General features: G+C 48.9%; 1 protein-coding gene across 1 annotated transcript in view; it reads right to left on the bottom strand.

The window, feature by feature from the left end:
- The window catches only part of OLFM1 (olfactomedin 1), an 18,905-nt gene extending 3,817 nt beyond the window's left edge, over positions 1-15,088 (bottom strand). Inside the window, exons 1-5 of the mRNA XM_009874036.1 lie at positions 15,058-15,088; positions 14,708-14,859; positions 9,189-9,344; positions 6,495-6,714; positions 901-1,007 (exon numbers count right to left, since the gene is read on the bottom strand). Coding sequence (XP_009872338.1) covers positions 901-1,007; positions 6,495-6,714; positions 9,189-9,344; positions 14,708-14,758 — 534 coding nt within the window. The 5' untranslated portion in view covers positions 14,759-14,859; positions 15,058-15,088. The remainder of the gene's footprint in view (positions 1-900; positions 1,008-6,494; positions 6,715-9,188; positions 9,345-14,707; positions 14,860-15,057) is intronic.
- Between the last annotated feature and the right edge of the window lie 1,125 nt (positions 15,089-16,213).

The following is a 16,213-nucleotide window of genomic DNA, read 5'->3' as shown; positions in this document are numbered from 1 at the left end:
AGCTGCACATCTCAAGTCAATGCTGCTTCACCACTGCATGGGCAAATGGAGCCATCCCCAGGGGTGGCTCCTCCAGAGCATCCCTCATCCTCTCTCAGCTACAGAAAGCTGATCACGGGGCAAAGCTCTCAAAATAGCTGCCCCAGTACAGCCCTTGCTGGTGCCTTCAGCCTTTGATGAAGGATTCTGCGTGCAGGAGGGAATTACCATGCAGCCAGGCTCTGTGGTTTTTGTTTTGTTTTGCTGCCTGCAAAATCCTCAGCAAATACTTGAGCTATTTTCCATTCCATCAGTCATGGGAAGCTTGGATTGATTTTCAGCCAGTTAGTGGCCTCCTACCTCCTTGGGATCAAAATTGAATGGTCTGAATGGAGGGGAAAAAAAAAGAAAAAAGACCAAAACAAAGCAAAACAAATCTCTCTCTGGCTGCGGTCAGTTAATTCCACACAACACTGAAGGTGGAGGATGGAGGACAAATGCAGTCAGATGACATTATCGCAGGCTCCAACAGCAGAAGAGCAGCAGGGACCAGGACCATGGGTCCCTCTGATTTGCCTCAGCTCCCTCCTGGCTGCCAAATTCAGACAAGTAACTCAATATTTAATTTTTCCCTCTCATAGGTGGCAGAGACTTCATGGTGACACTTCCAGGACCATGCACGCTCTTCAAGGCAGTGAGCTTCACCTGCCCTGGGAAGGGACCACTGCACTAGGCTGCTCAGCCCCCTTCTCATCCTTCCCCCCAGGGATGGCCAGCAGAGCCCCGTGAGACAATTTAAGACCTTCCAGAGATTTTTACAGGGCACAACTGGGCTTCAGAGCTTGGATGTAACGAGTTTGCAACAACCTAAGCTGCATCAGTGCAGGCGGGAGCACAGAGAGGAAGCTGCCACGGTCTTACCTTGTTCTCTCCCTCGGGAGCGAGAGGGTCCGTCATCCACGATCCGAACCTGGACCCCGAGGTTTTAATTGTGATTGGGTCACTTATTCCCGTCAGCTTGCCACACGCTGAAAAAGAGTGCAAGGCTGGTGAGCGCCACAGCAGAACACCGGCTCCTTTGGCCACGGGTCTTTGCCAGCCAGCCCCGACACCCCGACGAGGGGCACCAGCGCTGCCCACTGCTCTCCCCTGCTGCTGGGCAGCTCTGGTTTTTATTTCATTAGATGTAATTATGCCGAGAGCCACCGTTGGATGCTTTTGCTTGTTTCACGCCTCCTAATAACAATTGTCCTTATCACACCAGCCCCAAGAAAACAAGCTTTCCTGAACCAGCCGTGCTGCTAATACTGCAGAATAGAAAATGAGAAGAATTAGCCAGGGTCGAGCAGCCAGGTGGAGAAATTAGATGAATTATAGCATTTCTGCTGGAACAGAGTGGGTGCAGCAAAGATAAGAAGACAGACGTGTTGATTCCAACCCCGCTGGAAACATGCATTTGTTACAGGTTATGCAAAGGAGAAAAAAAAAAAGTGGGAAATTATATGCAATACATTTTTTTCCCCCTATAAAGACTATTTACTGGCTTCTAGCAGCCACCTTCCCTATCATGTCTGCACACTTAGGAGACAGCAATGAATTCATGAGCCTCCCCTCCTCCTCTCTGACAGCCACAGCTTCACCAGCTCCCAGAGAGGAACCAAATGCAGCAGGACGGGAGGTGGGACGTGGGGTGTCCCGAGGGTCCCTTGGGAGCTGCCCTGGGAATCCTGCCCAGACTCAGCATCGCCACAACAGCAACGACCCCCAGTGCAGCACTATGAGCCAGGTTTTGAAGCATATGTAGGTGCTTCACACCGTTGCTTTCATGTCATTGACTTCAGTGGGCATGTCAGCACATTTACAAGCCCAGCTAAGTGCCTGGCTGTGTTTTTGAGCCCTAAACACGAGGTGAAGCAGCAGCACCTCTCCCCCAGCTTGTTGTGCTGGCTGCCCGTGGCAGCTTGTTTTCCTTCCACGGTTCTGTCCCCTGACACTGAACCCAGCGTGCCCCCAGGGATGCCCGTGAATAGATGCCTGCAATGCTACAGCCTCAGCAACCAAGGTGCAGCCACTCGCTGTGTTCCTATTTCCAACGATATCTCCAAGTTTCAGCGAAACTGCCATCCTGGTCTCCTGCAACAGCAGAATTTTAGCATATGTGTTCTTAGGAATGACAGGTGAAGAGATGAAGATGTGTCAGGAGGGACTGGGGGCTGGTGTTGGATGGCGTGTTGCTATCGGAGCACTCATTTAGAACCTGGACACGTTCATCACAGAGCTAGTCCTGCAGCAAGACAAGCTAAGGTCAGGGGGACACCCACAACCTATGTTCAGAAGGTGTTTGCTGACTTCTTTTTGACGTGGAAGCCCCTGGCAGGCTCGAGGAGGTGGCGGTGCTGGGATGGAGCAAGGGGCTCACCTTAGCAAGAGGCATAAAACAGATGAAGATATTCTTGATATGCACCAGCATCATACGGCCAAGGGGACCACCAGCCTTCCCGTAGCCTGCAGACACCAGGCAGATGAAGAGAGAGACCACCAAAAGGATTTCCTGACCTCCCTGAGACACAACATACAGGAATTTGTCATCCCACATGTCTGATGCATTCGAAACCTCTCAGCCTGGGAGGAGACCAAGGTATTGGCACAGGGATGCAATGGGTTAAAATAATAAATATTTAATGTCTTGCAAATTCCCCTTGCAGAGGGCCAGCCTCCCTCTCATCAAAGATCTGCTCAATACTGCCTTCCATTATCACAGCTCTGCATTGCTGTCACTTTATCTCTTTCCTTCCATTTCCCTGGGGAGAAAGGTTGTATAAAAGCTCATTGATTAAAAAAAAAAAAGGCAAAAAAAAAAAGAAGCAGCAGCGGCTGATAAGGGTAAACTAGTGTTGTTTGCAAGTAGTGAGGCTATATCTCATACACGTTTAGCTGGAGGCACATTCACAACAGCTCTTCAGCAACGCAAGAGGTTTGAATTTACACACAGCAAGGTGTTTTCTTTCTTGGTGTACATCTATTGCAGCCACTTAGGTGCTGGGGGGAAAGTTTAAAATGGATCCTTTAAGGTCCCCAGTTAGCTCTGTCCCTGCAGCTCTTACCATCCAGGGATGCACAACTACAGCCTCTGTGACCCTCACTCACCCAAGCGTTCCCGCCACACACCCAACACTGTCAGCTTTTTCCCCCTCTGCTACAGGGTTAGCAATCATTAAAAGCAGGAAGATTACTCTCCTGGGGGCAGAGGGGACTGATTCTGTCTTCTAATGCTTCTTCTGGACATGCCACAGCCTGAATCAGTAGCTCACAGAACAGGATTCTTTCATCTCCCAGACCCACAATAGCACCGTCCAGTCCCAGCGAGGAGCTGAGCTCAGGTTGGGAGCAGAGCTGAGGCGAGAGCCCAAAATGCCCAACATCAAATCCTTCCTCTCTCGGGGAGACGATTCCTGTCACACAGGGGAGGTTTTAACCCCTGGCTGTGACTGCGCCAAAGCTGCTGCTTGACCGCCCAGCAGAGCCCTGCCCAGCACCTGTGGGTGCTGAGTCTTTTGCAGCAAACTCACTCTCCTGTTGGGATAGCAGGAGCACGGGATGCTACAAGCATTTCAGGTCACTCAGGGATGAGCATCCCTGTTTCTGAAAAACCCCTCAGATCAGCCTCTTCCCGAGTGAGCCTCCAGCCAACTGCCTCCAACCTGCCCTCCTGCAGCTGGGCAGAGCATCAGCAAATCCCCGCTCCTTGCACACAGACCCCTCCTCACGCCACACGAGGAATTTCCCCACAGGAGACACACTTTCCTCCAGCCACTTTTTGGGACACCCACACAGGGAAGGGGCTGCAGCAGGTGGGTCGTGCCCTGCCCTCACCTCTGTCACCTGGCCGGGAGCTCCCCACATCCCAAAAATATCTGGGACAGGCTGGCAGGGCTCTGTCCCTGTCCCCATGCCAGGATTGTGGGCTGAGATTTTTTGCAAGAGTCAGGGAAAGCTCATGGTATCAGGCAAACAAGAGCCTGTGGAGCACAGCTGAGTTAAATTCCCTCTTGAATCAAGGACTGACAACCTCTGCATCCCTCCAAGGCTCTCTTAGGAACCTTAATGGAAACTTTAAAATCCCTGTATAAATAGTGATCTTTAAGAGTGTAAACAGAATAGCAGATTGAACATGCCATTATTGATTTTTTTTTTTTTTCCCCCTTCACACACATGTCAGGGTCAGGAAGTGTTTTCACTATTGATCCATCAATAATGCTTAGGAAACCCAAAATGCAAACCAGGACCTTGTCTAAGGAAAATGCTGTGGCACTGTCGAGCATCAGTGCTTCCCAGAGGATGGGGAGGGGGGAACCAAACAAGAACACGACATATCCCCTCCCCTTCCCTTGTCCTGTCCTTACTCCAGCAGCTCCTTGATTCTGTTCTGGGCACTCTAAGCTGTACCCTGAGCACATTCAAGTGAAGACACTTGAGGTAAGCAGCATTGCTGGCCCACACAGGAGCAAATTATGGTGAAATGTGCTGCTTGAAACTCCAGTGAATCCCTCTGAGCAGCTAATCTGCAGCAAACAGCAATCCTCAGCAAACAGGACCTCACCGCGCAGCAGCAAAGCGTCTGCAAGGTTGTTACCCGAATTTAACTCGATTTTCACTGGTTTACACTCCGGAGTGATAAACAATATTGGAAATTCAATCCGGGCTGTTTGCTGTTAAGTGACCCAATAAATCACCCTCCTGGGCGAGCAGCAAACCCTCCGAGGCAAACCCTTGTGAGACTCAGCATCCACCTCCACAAGCACCCAGGGGTGCTGCAACACCCCAAGCCAATGACCCCATGGTCACAGAGAGAGCAAGAGGAGAAAGAAGGAGCACAGCCAAAAATAGCCCAAATAAAGCCTCAAAAAGATTAAAAAAAAAAATCCTTCAAAAAGTTCCTAAAAAACACCTTGCCTGCAAGAGCTCACCATCCACCTCAGTCCATCTTACCTGGGCCATTGCCTGGGGTGGGCATCCCAGCTGGAGGACCTGAGCACGAGGTGGATGTAATGAGCCAGGACATGGCCCAGAGCACAGGGGGCTCACGGTCCAAGAGCAAACTCTATTTTTGGGTTTTTTTGAGTCCTGACTTGTTCAAGAGCTACTTAAAGTCTGCCCAGTGTCTGTGGGAGCATCATCACAGCTTCCCTGGCTCTGGTGGGATCAGCCTGGGCTGGGCAGTTCCACCAAGATCGTCTGGAGAGGGACTGTGGGGTCCAAGATGGTTTAGTTTAAAGAACTATTAATAAATGAGAAATCAGGTTCCTCCGTCTCACTTAGCCCCAGTAGGGGGGCTCCCCGGGGTATCCGCTGCACGACTTGCTGCGTGCTCCTACCTCAGGTACCTCCAAGCATCCAGGTTTTTGTGGAAAATCGCTTTCCTCTCCCAGATTTTAAGTAAGAGGGAGCTTATAAGGGATGTACAGAGGGTGGGGTGGAAACGCAGGGGGAAATACAGGGGAGGCGGCTGCATACAGACGTGTGGAAGCATCTAGAAACAAGCAAAAGCAACCCCAGCAGCCGAGACAAGTGAGAAACAAAGTGTTACCTTGCCATGGATATAAAGTGCTCAGGAGAGATCTGATCTTCCATGAAGTTACCTGAGAGTGTAATTTCGTATGTGCTACCAAAATAGACTGCAGAGCAGTTAATGTGTTTAGATTATCTAAATTGCTTAACAAGAAAGTCAATAATGGAAGTAGAAATTAAATCAAGTCAGGCCAACGAATGGTGGGGAGATGTCTTGCAGCTGCCGGGCCCTTCTTCCCCCCTTCTCCCCCTCCTATGTTTGGGGCTGTGCCCCTCCAGGCTTTGGTCAATTAATACTCTCTGACTGAGATTGCAGATGAATCTCTCGCCTTTTAGCGCTGCTAGTTACTTGGCCTGATGGAAGGGGCTCCCTCAGGGAAGGGAAGAGGATTGGGGAGGGGATTTATATCCTACCCGTGGCATAGTCCGCCCCAAACTGCCAACCCCCACCAGCTACGCCATGCTCCTCTCAACAGGGATCCGCAGGATGCAGAAGGAAAAAAAGGGAAACCGAGTCACAGCCTGCACACATTCCTTAAAGCGCCGCCCAGAGACCTTTGCGGATGCGCCAGGTCCGGCGAGCAAAGAGCTGGGACACGGACGCGCGAGCGGGACGGGCGCATGTGTTTGCTTTTGCATAAGCGTCGCCGCGTTCCCCCCGTCCACTTATGCAAACGCTGCAAAACCGACACATGCCTGGCCCGGGGCCCGATCCTGAAGCACTTAACGCCATCGGTAACATCGCCCCTAAGAGTAATCCTCAGCAGGACCTACTCCCAGGGTTAATGTTACTCATGGCGTAAGTATTTGCAGGATCGGGGCTGGCCGGGCGAGCTCAGCCCTCCCAGCCAGGCCAGGCCCAAGGAGATGTCCAGCCTAGCATCTCGGGATGCGTGGTTTGACATCGATGGTGTTTAGCCAGTGCCACCACGTTGTTCTGAGCCTACCTAATTTTTGCATGCATGCACGAAGCCTTTCTTCAAGATTTGACACTCTGTTCTGAAGCTCTTCGTAGTCATAGGCGCCAATCTCTTCCTGGAGTTCGTTTAGAACTGACGTCAGATTCTGGACCTCCTCTTTAAACTGCAATACCAATTTTGCATCGGCTTTGTACTCTTCCAACACTGGTATCAAAGGCCTAAGTTCCTCCATTTTCGCTTTTATCGCCTGCAAGGTTAAAATAAGCTTGGTTCAGTGCTATGCGTGCAAAAATCTGCAACACTCTGCCTTGACCTGGTCGCTTCCTACGTGAGTGCAATGTTCATATCCCACAATTATTATCATTAAAACTATTCTTAATTATTACTTTTGGTCCAAATGATGTATTGGAAAGAACATATTAAACAGGCTGCAGAACACCAAAATATTTGGGAAAGGCCTTTATTTGTCATTTTTAGAATGCAACATCTTAGGGTTACATGCTTCAGATCACATACACAAAGAGTTCTTTTTTTTTTCTTTCCAAAAAATAAAATAAAATAATATATATATGCATTGACAAGGGTTTCAAACTATTCATGAAATGCATCTACAATTGCATGCAAAGGAAGATCTCGGTTGTGAGGTTCAAGGTTCCTTAGTGAGATATGGTGCGAATTTGGAAAATAATCAAAAAAATAAATGCATGGTGCAAAATGCTCTGTGGCCCTCTTTTCATGGTTACATGGGAGTGAACTGCTTCTTCAGTCACTGCAGCATTGAAAAAACTTGCTTTTAAGTTAGCCCTGTAAGCAAGAAAATGAAATACTGTTGAGGATCTAGCTCACTAACCTGCCTTATATAGATAGCCATTCATAGACAAATACTCTTACGGAACTAAAGAGAAAAAAAGAAAGCACAAGAGCTCCAAACCACTCACATTTTAATGCTGGCATTAGCAGAAACAAAATGCTGTGGCTGTTATTTAAAATGGTGCTTTGGCAGCAAATTAGACAAAAATTCCTTACTGTTTTTAGGCATGCTACAAAGAACATAAAAATCAAAGCCATTATCAAATTTATTTTGTGGAAACGAAGCCTTTTTTTTTTTTTTAAAAAAAAAAAATTACATCAAGGCCTCGTTTAAAGGTATGCAGCATTTTGTTGAAGGTGCTTTGCTCCAGCAGCTAATGAGTAGACATAAATATGCATGCACCTACCCGTTAATGAAGCATGTTAGTATATACAGGATACCTGGTGCTGTTAAACTATTGCACAGCGGCCAAGTCCACAGCGCTCAGGGCTGTGACATCTGGCTGTCTGCTGAAGCAGCTCAGGGGCGAACGGGATCACAAATTGGTTCTCAGCCTCATTTCTTTCCTTCCCATCCCCTCCTATTTAAGTCAAGAGGCTTCCCCTCCTGAGGTTTTGCATGGGGAGGAATGTATTTAGTTTCTTATTTACTCGCACTTCCTGTGCGAGCTCCCCGGCAGGCAACAAGGAGGATTAAACTCGTTAGAATGGAAGGGAAAAATAAAAAGGGGGGGAAAAAAAAAAGAAAAAGAAAAAAAGAAAGAAACTCATGCTTAAATCAGAAAGATGGGTCCTTACAGACTGCGGAGCTAAATTTAGAGTCCTGCGGTAACCGGAGATGGGGACTGGAGGAGGTGGAGTTGGTGAAAAGTTTTAAGAACCTTCTTCCCAACTTTTTCTGATGTAATCTCGGTGTTTCAGTATTTAACATGTCAATTAAAAAAAAAATCTGCTTTAAAAGACCAGCCAGCTGGGCAGCTGCCTGGAAATTAGGATGGGAATCAGCTGAGTAGCTGCTCAGAAAAGCCCCCAAATTCCACTAGAAATCATCTCAGTTTGGGTTTTGTATCTATTAATCAAGCACATTACTAAAATTTAAGATTCCAAATATTGCTGATAGCCTCTTTTTGGCAATTTCGTTTGTTCTCAATCAAGTTCTGGAAAGTTTGACTGCTGTTCACAACGACAGCTTCCTTTAAAAGGCTCCGTTCTTGCCTTCTCGTTTGTACAACACCAGGCCAGAACACATATAACCCATCAGAAGGTGCCAACATCTTTCCTTCCGACCTGGACACCTGCACACCCTGGTAGATGTGCCGTCTCCCAGCTTGAGGACAGCAGTAATAGTTGTATTTTTCTTTTTTTTTTTTTTTTGGTCAGGGGAGATGTTGGTTTGTTTGATGGGTTGCCTCGTTGCTACACCCACCCCAAGGAGGGAAGCGGTTTGCTGCCAGCCCATTGAGGTTCGCCCTGTGCTGCAGAAATGGAAATGGAGCCTCAGCTCCTGGCTCTTCCCGAAAAACGGGTCCTGGGCACAGTGTGGGGAAGGGCTGTCTGGCCATGGAGGGGACCTCCTGCCACCCAGACCTCAGCTGTCCCTGCAGACCCCCTCTCACGCAGCCAACCTATGATGTGCCGTGTTTGGGGTACCTGGCTGGTTCACGGGTAGGAGAAGGCAAAAATTTAGGCTTTTTCCCCACAGAAAAATGTATTGTGGCTGAGGATGAGATGCTGCAACTCGGATCTGGGTGTGCTGTGGGCAGGGAGGGCTGCAGGGGTGGGCGGCCACAGGTGCCATGCATGACCAGACTGAGGGCTACGTGAGCTGATGGGGATTGGGGCCACTGTCCCATCCACACCCCACTAAATCCCCGGCCACCGCTTCGTTAGCAGTTTGGAAAGCAGACATACCTTAAACTGCCTCGCCAGGTGCTGCTTGTGGCTTTCTTCCACTTGCTTAAATTTTGATTCCAGACCCCTCATCTGGTTTTCCATCTTCTCCACGTACTGTAGGTCTCTTTGAGTCCGCCTGTCCAACACCTCTATCGACTGGGACATGTTTTGCACCTGCCAAAGGAGAAGGGACTCATTAAGGAGGTGCTTTCCCAGCAGCAAGGCAGCCCCGCTCGCACCCCAACGCCGAACGCTGACCTTTTCCTACACAGTCAACAAAGCTGAAGCATAATCAGCCTATGCATTATTTACTAGTTAATCAACAGCATCTCACAGTAACGTGACCCCATGCTCTGAAACAGAGCAAATTGGTTGCATAAACATTTATCCTGCCACCTTGCAGAGACTAATTTAACAATCACACATGCAAATCAGGGTTGTAGCCCAGGCTAAAATGCATCACTTGTGAGGGCCTCTCTGCGAGGCTGAAGCAGCGCCTGCTGTTGCATGAGGAGAGGCTCCTACCTGAGCAGAATCACACCTGACTATGCTTCTGCTGAGTGCACATTATCATCTCTGCATACACTGATTGCCTAAGTGCAAACTTTACTCCCAGCTAGTAAAAACTTCATTATCCAAAGAGCCCTACGCTCTTTACACAGCATCTGCCACAACAAATCCAGTTGCAGGCGAGGCCAATCTGAAGCTGGGAAGTCCCGCGGGGGGCCGAGGTGTGCCTGCCCTGGCCCCACCGGTGCCTGCCCGCTCGGGCAGTTGTGCCACGTCGGCATCTTTTCCAGCCGACCGACGCCGCGTCCCGCTCCCTGCGCAGCGCCCATCTGGCCCTGCCGAAGGAATGATGCAAGAAGGTTGGCTGGGTTTGTCGTGAGAAAAAGAGCTGAAGGTGTAAGGAGAGGAGGGAAACGAGAGCTAGGCTTGACCTGATTTTGAAGGTTGGCTGCTGTCTGATTTACTGAGATAGTCCCTTCTCATGTTTGTCAGGCTAGGACAGGGTAAATGAAGCACTGACTTAGGCGGGCGCCTATTTAGCATTAAGCAAGGGGTGTAATTCAAGGTCTTTGCAGCAGGGACGGTTGTGTTTGTACATGGCAGGGCTCAGCCTGCAACTAGTGCTGCTGCCGCGTTACCCACAGAAACATGACTGTTGGCATTGGCAGGGGTAGCTTAAAATGAATCAGCCATCCAAGCACGCTGCTGTGTCAGGACCCTCGTGTTAGAGGCATCCTGGTTCAAGGCTCTTTATCTGCAGGCGTCTGAGCAAAACCCAACTGTGAGACAGCACCGTCTCTGCGGATCTGCTCCGAGACGCTTCCCGGAGCCCACGCGGCCACATCCGCTCCCGTCTCTATCCTCGCCAAAGCCGCGTGCAGACAGGCTGGGATGGATGGCGAAAGAACGGGGCGAGAGCGATTATTTCCTCCAGCAAATCACACCGGGCTGCTGCGACTTACCTCAAGTGACAGGGCAAGGGGACGGCAGGACACCCACCCGCGGCCAGGTCTCAGAGGCTACTTGCTGAAACCAGCACAGGTCAAATGCCAACTTTGGCGTCTGCATCTCTGAAGCGATCAGAACGCCCATTGCTCACACACAGTGACAAGGGGAACTATTAAAAATGTATGGACAACCCGTATTTTAAAGGCCAACAGTCAGGAAATATTTTGTACAACCAGCGCAACTGCTCTGGGGGTCTAATCGTCTGCCTCAGCAAAGGAAAAGCTATTTTCAGTCTCTGAGTCCCAATGCAACACTCACGGGTGAACCAGCACCCATCCTGACAGCCACCAAGGACCAGCTCACGGAGGCGGCAGGAGCAGGGAAGAGCAGAACAAGATCCTCTTGCTTTGAAGAGGAAAAGAGCAAACCTGAGCTCAGCCCGAGCAGCTCCTGCCCAGCCATGGATGCTCTCAGCAGGCATGGCTGGGTGCTAATTTACCTGGGCTGGATGTGGAGGAATTTGAAGACCTCTCTCTACCCTCAGGCAGGAGAAGGGAAGTCTCAGACAAGCATGACTGGTCTAAAGATATTTTTACTCTGGTAATGCAGTCTACGCTCTGTCCAGCCAAGCTGTATCCACACAGCAGAACTGTTCCAATGGGCTGGAATAGGAAAGACTTGTAGGGATCCTATAAAATTGATCTAATTTATTCCACTATTCCCAGTTAAAGGTCAAGCTGCAAGTAATCAGAAAAGAGCATTTCCGTAATGATACATTGGTATCTGACCCTGCAGGGGTTGAATGAGGCTAGGGTGGGGGTGCTCCTTATGCTGCCTCCCCGATGGTGGTGGGGGAGAGACACTGCGCTAGGAAATGAATTGGAGCATCTCGCTCAGGCTTCCGCTCTGAATCACCTCTGGAGGAGTCAGCCTTTTCTGACTGCAGAGGAAAATAGCCTTCTCACATGTCTCTAAACTGAGACGCCTAAAATGAGCTGCTGTGCTATTTCTGGAACGCGCTTTACAAGACCAGACTCTCGCTATTTGTGGCCCATATTGTTTTCAGCCAGGCAAGATTCTGGTCAGTCTCCTTCGTTCTTGATCTGACAGTAACATGTGCTTCATCAGCTGAAGATCTACTTGTTTTCCTTCATTAGCATATTAAGCTCTTGATCCATCCAGCAAAGAGCTTTGGCACATGATAAGATTTCAATGAGACGGTTCGTGGCTTAAACTTAAGCATGTACATAAGTGCTCTAATGAACTGAGACCCAAATTCCCTCAGCTTCATCCATTAGCTGTTATCCTCAAACATCAGCTAAAATGCTTTTTGCTTTTGTTGGTGGAACACATGCCCTCTACGTGAAACCTCATTTGCCACCAAACTAACGTGAGAGAGAGATACCCACCGTCGTCTTGGGGTAAAGAGTTAAGCATTTGAAACGTAAAATTCATAGAAACAAAACTTCTAGTGCTGTTCTTCTCATTTTGTTTGCCACCAATTTGTTTCAGAATTAAACCAGAGTAATGGAGAGTCAGTGTTGGCCTGATGACCCTTGTGAGGTTTATTGGTCAGAGCTGTGGTTTAAACCCTGCTCAAGCTTCCCTGTGGATCGGCCTTTCATGCCAGCTCAGAAAGGGCAGCTCTAAGCCTATCTTTGGGGTTTGAATTGGGATGAATCTTTAGCTGGAAAAACTGGTGGAGCAACAGCACGAGGCACCTGGAAGGAAATATTCACGGTCTACAGGGAGAATTAGCAAGAGATGGACTCAGCCCATGGACCAAGACATGAAAAGTTCATCTTATAAGGTCAGTACAAGGCAAAGTGAAGGCTGAGAAGAGATGTCATCGCCCTCCCTATACACACCTCAGTGTGAATATCAAAGCAAAAAAAGAACTGTTTAATCTGGAAATCAGTGCTGGCAAAGAATAAGAATTGGCAGGAAACCAAAAATGGTTTAACCATCAGAGGAGGAAATCCTCCCAGATAACAGGGCCAAAAAAAAAAAAAATAATAATCCTTTTGAAGATAAAACATAATCTGTTTATGAACAGGATTTAGGTGATGTCTTGGTTTGGATGCAGTCCAAGATCTGCCCTCAGCACCTGACACGTATAAGGCTGGAAGGACGCCGTGTACTCCAGCCAAAGATGAGCTCAGACACCTCGGTGTCAAAACACGGCTGAACAGTTTGTGCGGTGGCGAGCAGACCTGGCTCACCTTCCCGCACTTAACGCCTGCTCTTTCAGCTGACGGGGTGCCCAGGATTCACTTGCGAGCAGCATGAACTGCAGCATCTGTGCATATGCCCATGCCCGTGTGTTGAGGGTAGGTGGGGTCTTGGCAGCTTTGAACCTCCAAGTACGTTCGGCTGCTGAAGCCTCCGATTTTCACTGAAGATGCTGCAATGGGTTTGTGTTACACACACATACGCACACACACACAAATGCAGCTTATTTCTCGCCCGTAAAAGCAACGCCTTATTATTTCCATAGGTGACTGCAAGTCTCTTCTTTTGAAAATCCAAACACAATTACCTCTTTGACACGTTACGCTGCTTCATTATGCTGGCAGAGAGAAATCAGGAGATGCGAGTTTTCCCGTCACAAAGCTAGAGTTAAAATGTCAGAGGAGGGAAGGAGTTTTCAGGTTCGAAATCCTTCCTGGGAAGCTGGAAAGCTCTTCTCTGCAGTTGCATTTTTCCTACAGGGATTATCGTTTCAGCCTTCGTCAAAATCAGATGTCTGGCACTAAGAGCCTAAGCTTTATTTTGGGGTTTTCATGTAGGTTAGCGTAGGAGTGAGATGCAGACAGATTAGCAGGCAGGTAACATATCCCCAGAACACATGCCTTCCTTAAAATACCGCTCCTCCCTCCCTTTATTCATTGGCAGCCGGAGAGCTGCATAAGGGGGAAAAAAAATAAATCACCGAGCACTTACGCCCTCCGCACGGGAACTGATGTTATCCCAGGTCTCGTACGCCCAACTCGCCCGTCCATTAGCAGAGGGCATTGGGTCAAATCCCGCTCGTTTAATGCGTGTGAGCAGTTCTGGGAACACGATGGCTCTCGGACGCCCGTGTCAGCTGCTAATATAACGTCTGCTGGCTCTGAGACAAATGTGCTGTTGGACCGATTGCCGTTATTGCTTAGAGAAATAAAAGCCTGAGTGGGATTATTTTTAGAAGGCTTTGACACACCAAAGAAGTGTTTTAGGGCTAAATGTTTCCTGCCTTATTTTATTGTCCTTATCATGTAGGAAAATCAGTTAAGTGTAGGTTTAATATTGTTATGAGTGACTAATACATCAAATTCCCAAAAGCAGCAGGATAAAAATTATTTTGTCATAATTTTGTCACAACACCTGCCGACGTAGCATTAGGGCATGAGGGACAATTACATATCCAGCATGGGAGTCCACTTATATTTTAAGGAGCAACATTTCACATGAAACAGCACTTCTTCAACGAAATCTATTATCTGGAAAAATTCTTGTTACTGGGAATGTCTCCCTAATGAGATACTTTGATCTCTTTGGACAGCAGACTATTAAAAACTAATCAAGTGGATGTCAACATCAGAAAGAAAACTACCAACTGTCATTTTTGTGCTATTTGATGTCGACAGCTTGTACGGTTCTATTCGACCTTTTTAATATTGGCTTGGCTAGGAATGCATGGATGCACGGGCTTTGGGTTTTTAAACCTCATTTTGTTGAGGCTCATCCTTTCAAACTGCTTGAGCTAACGTAATGGGGGAAAAAAAAGAGTAAACTTCTGTCTCTTTTTTTTTTTTTTTTAGCAATATGGTTCGATATCGCTGCTTTGATCTCAGCAGTTTTAACCTGAGGCCACGGTCCTTTTTCCTCTGTGCCTCAGAAACACTTAAAGAGATTTATCCTCCTGACTGCGGCTGATTATTCCCCCACTAGATGCACGGGGACGACGACAGCACGGGAGGGCTGGGCCATGGGGTCCGTCTTGCCTGGAAACCAAGGCTCAGCCCAGCTCGCTCAGGTTGTGACCCCCAACGTCATGCCAAACCAAACCACCTTTCCCAGAAGGGGTCAACCATTACCTTTTCTAATAGTTGTCTCAGCTGCTTTGTCCTGGCATCACGCGAGCACATCGTCTGTTGAGGTGCCACCACTGTGCATATACAACGTCCCTCGCTATCTTGGGCAGAGCTGTAGACCTGCCAGCTTTCCTCTGGGTTGGTAGGCAACACCTAATGAACACAGGGAAAGATGGGTTAAGTCAACGGGGAGAAGCCGGGCAGGGGGGTTGGAGGTGAAGGGGGCTGAGTGGAGGAAGCAGGATGGATGTGGCGGATATTGAGGCTGTGCTGGAAGCGGAGGGAGGCTCCTCCGAGGGCCCAGCTGGCAAAAATCACTTGGAATGCAAAAATACGGATTGGGGACAAAAAAAGAGAAGGGTCTGAGAAGAGGAGCAAGAGCAGAAAAAGAAGGCAGCGCAGGTGGGAAAGCAAGGATGCGAGGAACACCATGGAGTGGTGAGGGTTGGGGAGTGCTGTAAGGCACCGAGCGCATCGGGGTGGGGAACCCGCCACCCGCCTGTCCTTGCAAAGCACTTGACTTCTCCTTGGCACCGTGAGAAGTACGTTCCCGAGCTACCAGTGAGGATACGGTGTCCTGGCTGAGCTGTGATCAGCGTGCCTCTGCAGAGCTCTCCTGAATCCGGCAGCAGGAAAATCAGCTCTCCTGAGCAAACGGACACTGGGAGTTAGGTTTCTCCCCTCCTCTGTCAGACTCCCCTGGGGATGGGGAGGTTCACCAGGCAACTGCTTCCCTCCAAACGTTCTGCGGGTCCTGGTGCCGTGCCCCGTGAAGCACACCAGCGGGCTGGAGGGTCTTATCGGTGCCTCTGTCTGAGCTTCCAGGTCACGCTGCAGAAAGGGAGCCTGGCCACAAAGCCAGCACGATCCCAAGCCCTCCTCATGCCCCCTGTGCTCTCGCAACCTCTCTGATCTTAATTTTCCTTTGATCTCACAGCACTCCGCAAACGCATTATTTAACCACAATTCAGCCTCCTATCACTTTGAAGGTACCACCGTTCTGTCAACCAGGAGGGAAATGTTCTTTCTGCTGTTTCAATATATTACAAATAACCTTGCAAAGACCCATGTTGACAGACGTGCACTAAAGGGGGACGGATAGGCAGGCAGACCATTTGATTCACTCTAGCTAAAAGAATCCGGAGGAAAAACAAATAAATAAATAAATATGTCTCATAATCCTTGGGGAAAAAAATAAAAAAAACCAATCCCACCTTCATTCACAATCAGCAGAACCACTATGAGAAATACTGAGCCCGAAACAGCAAGGCTGTAACACCTTAGCTCTTTCAGAAGGCACAAGCATGCAGCCTGGAGGTGAAAGATGCCCGATTTTCCCTGCTAAAAGGGAAGATAAGACAGAAGGATGGTTGGGGTTTATTTTTTTTTTGTTCCCCCAGCCGTTCCCAAAGTGCCAAGACCAGGCACGGCACCAGCGAGACAGGGACAGGAACCATCCGGCACCACCGAAACACGCCGCAACTTCCCCACCCGCCTTCCTCGCCCCAT

This window comes from Apaloderma vittatum, unplaced genomic scaffold (genome assembly GCF_000703405.1).
Source record: "Apaloderma vittatum isolate BGI_N311 unplaced genomic scaffold, ASM70340v1 scaffold28487, whole genome shotgun sequence".
Taxonomy (NCBI): Eukaryota; Metazoa; Chordata; class Aves; order Trogoniformes; family Trogonidae; genus Apaloderma; species Apaloderma vittatum.
This window is presented reverse-complemented; position numbering and strand designations above follow the sequence as displayed.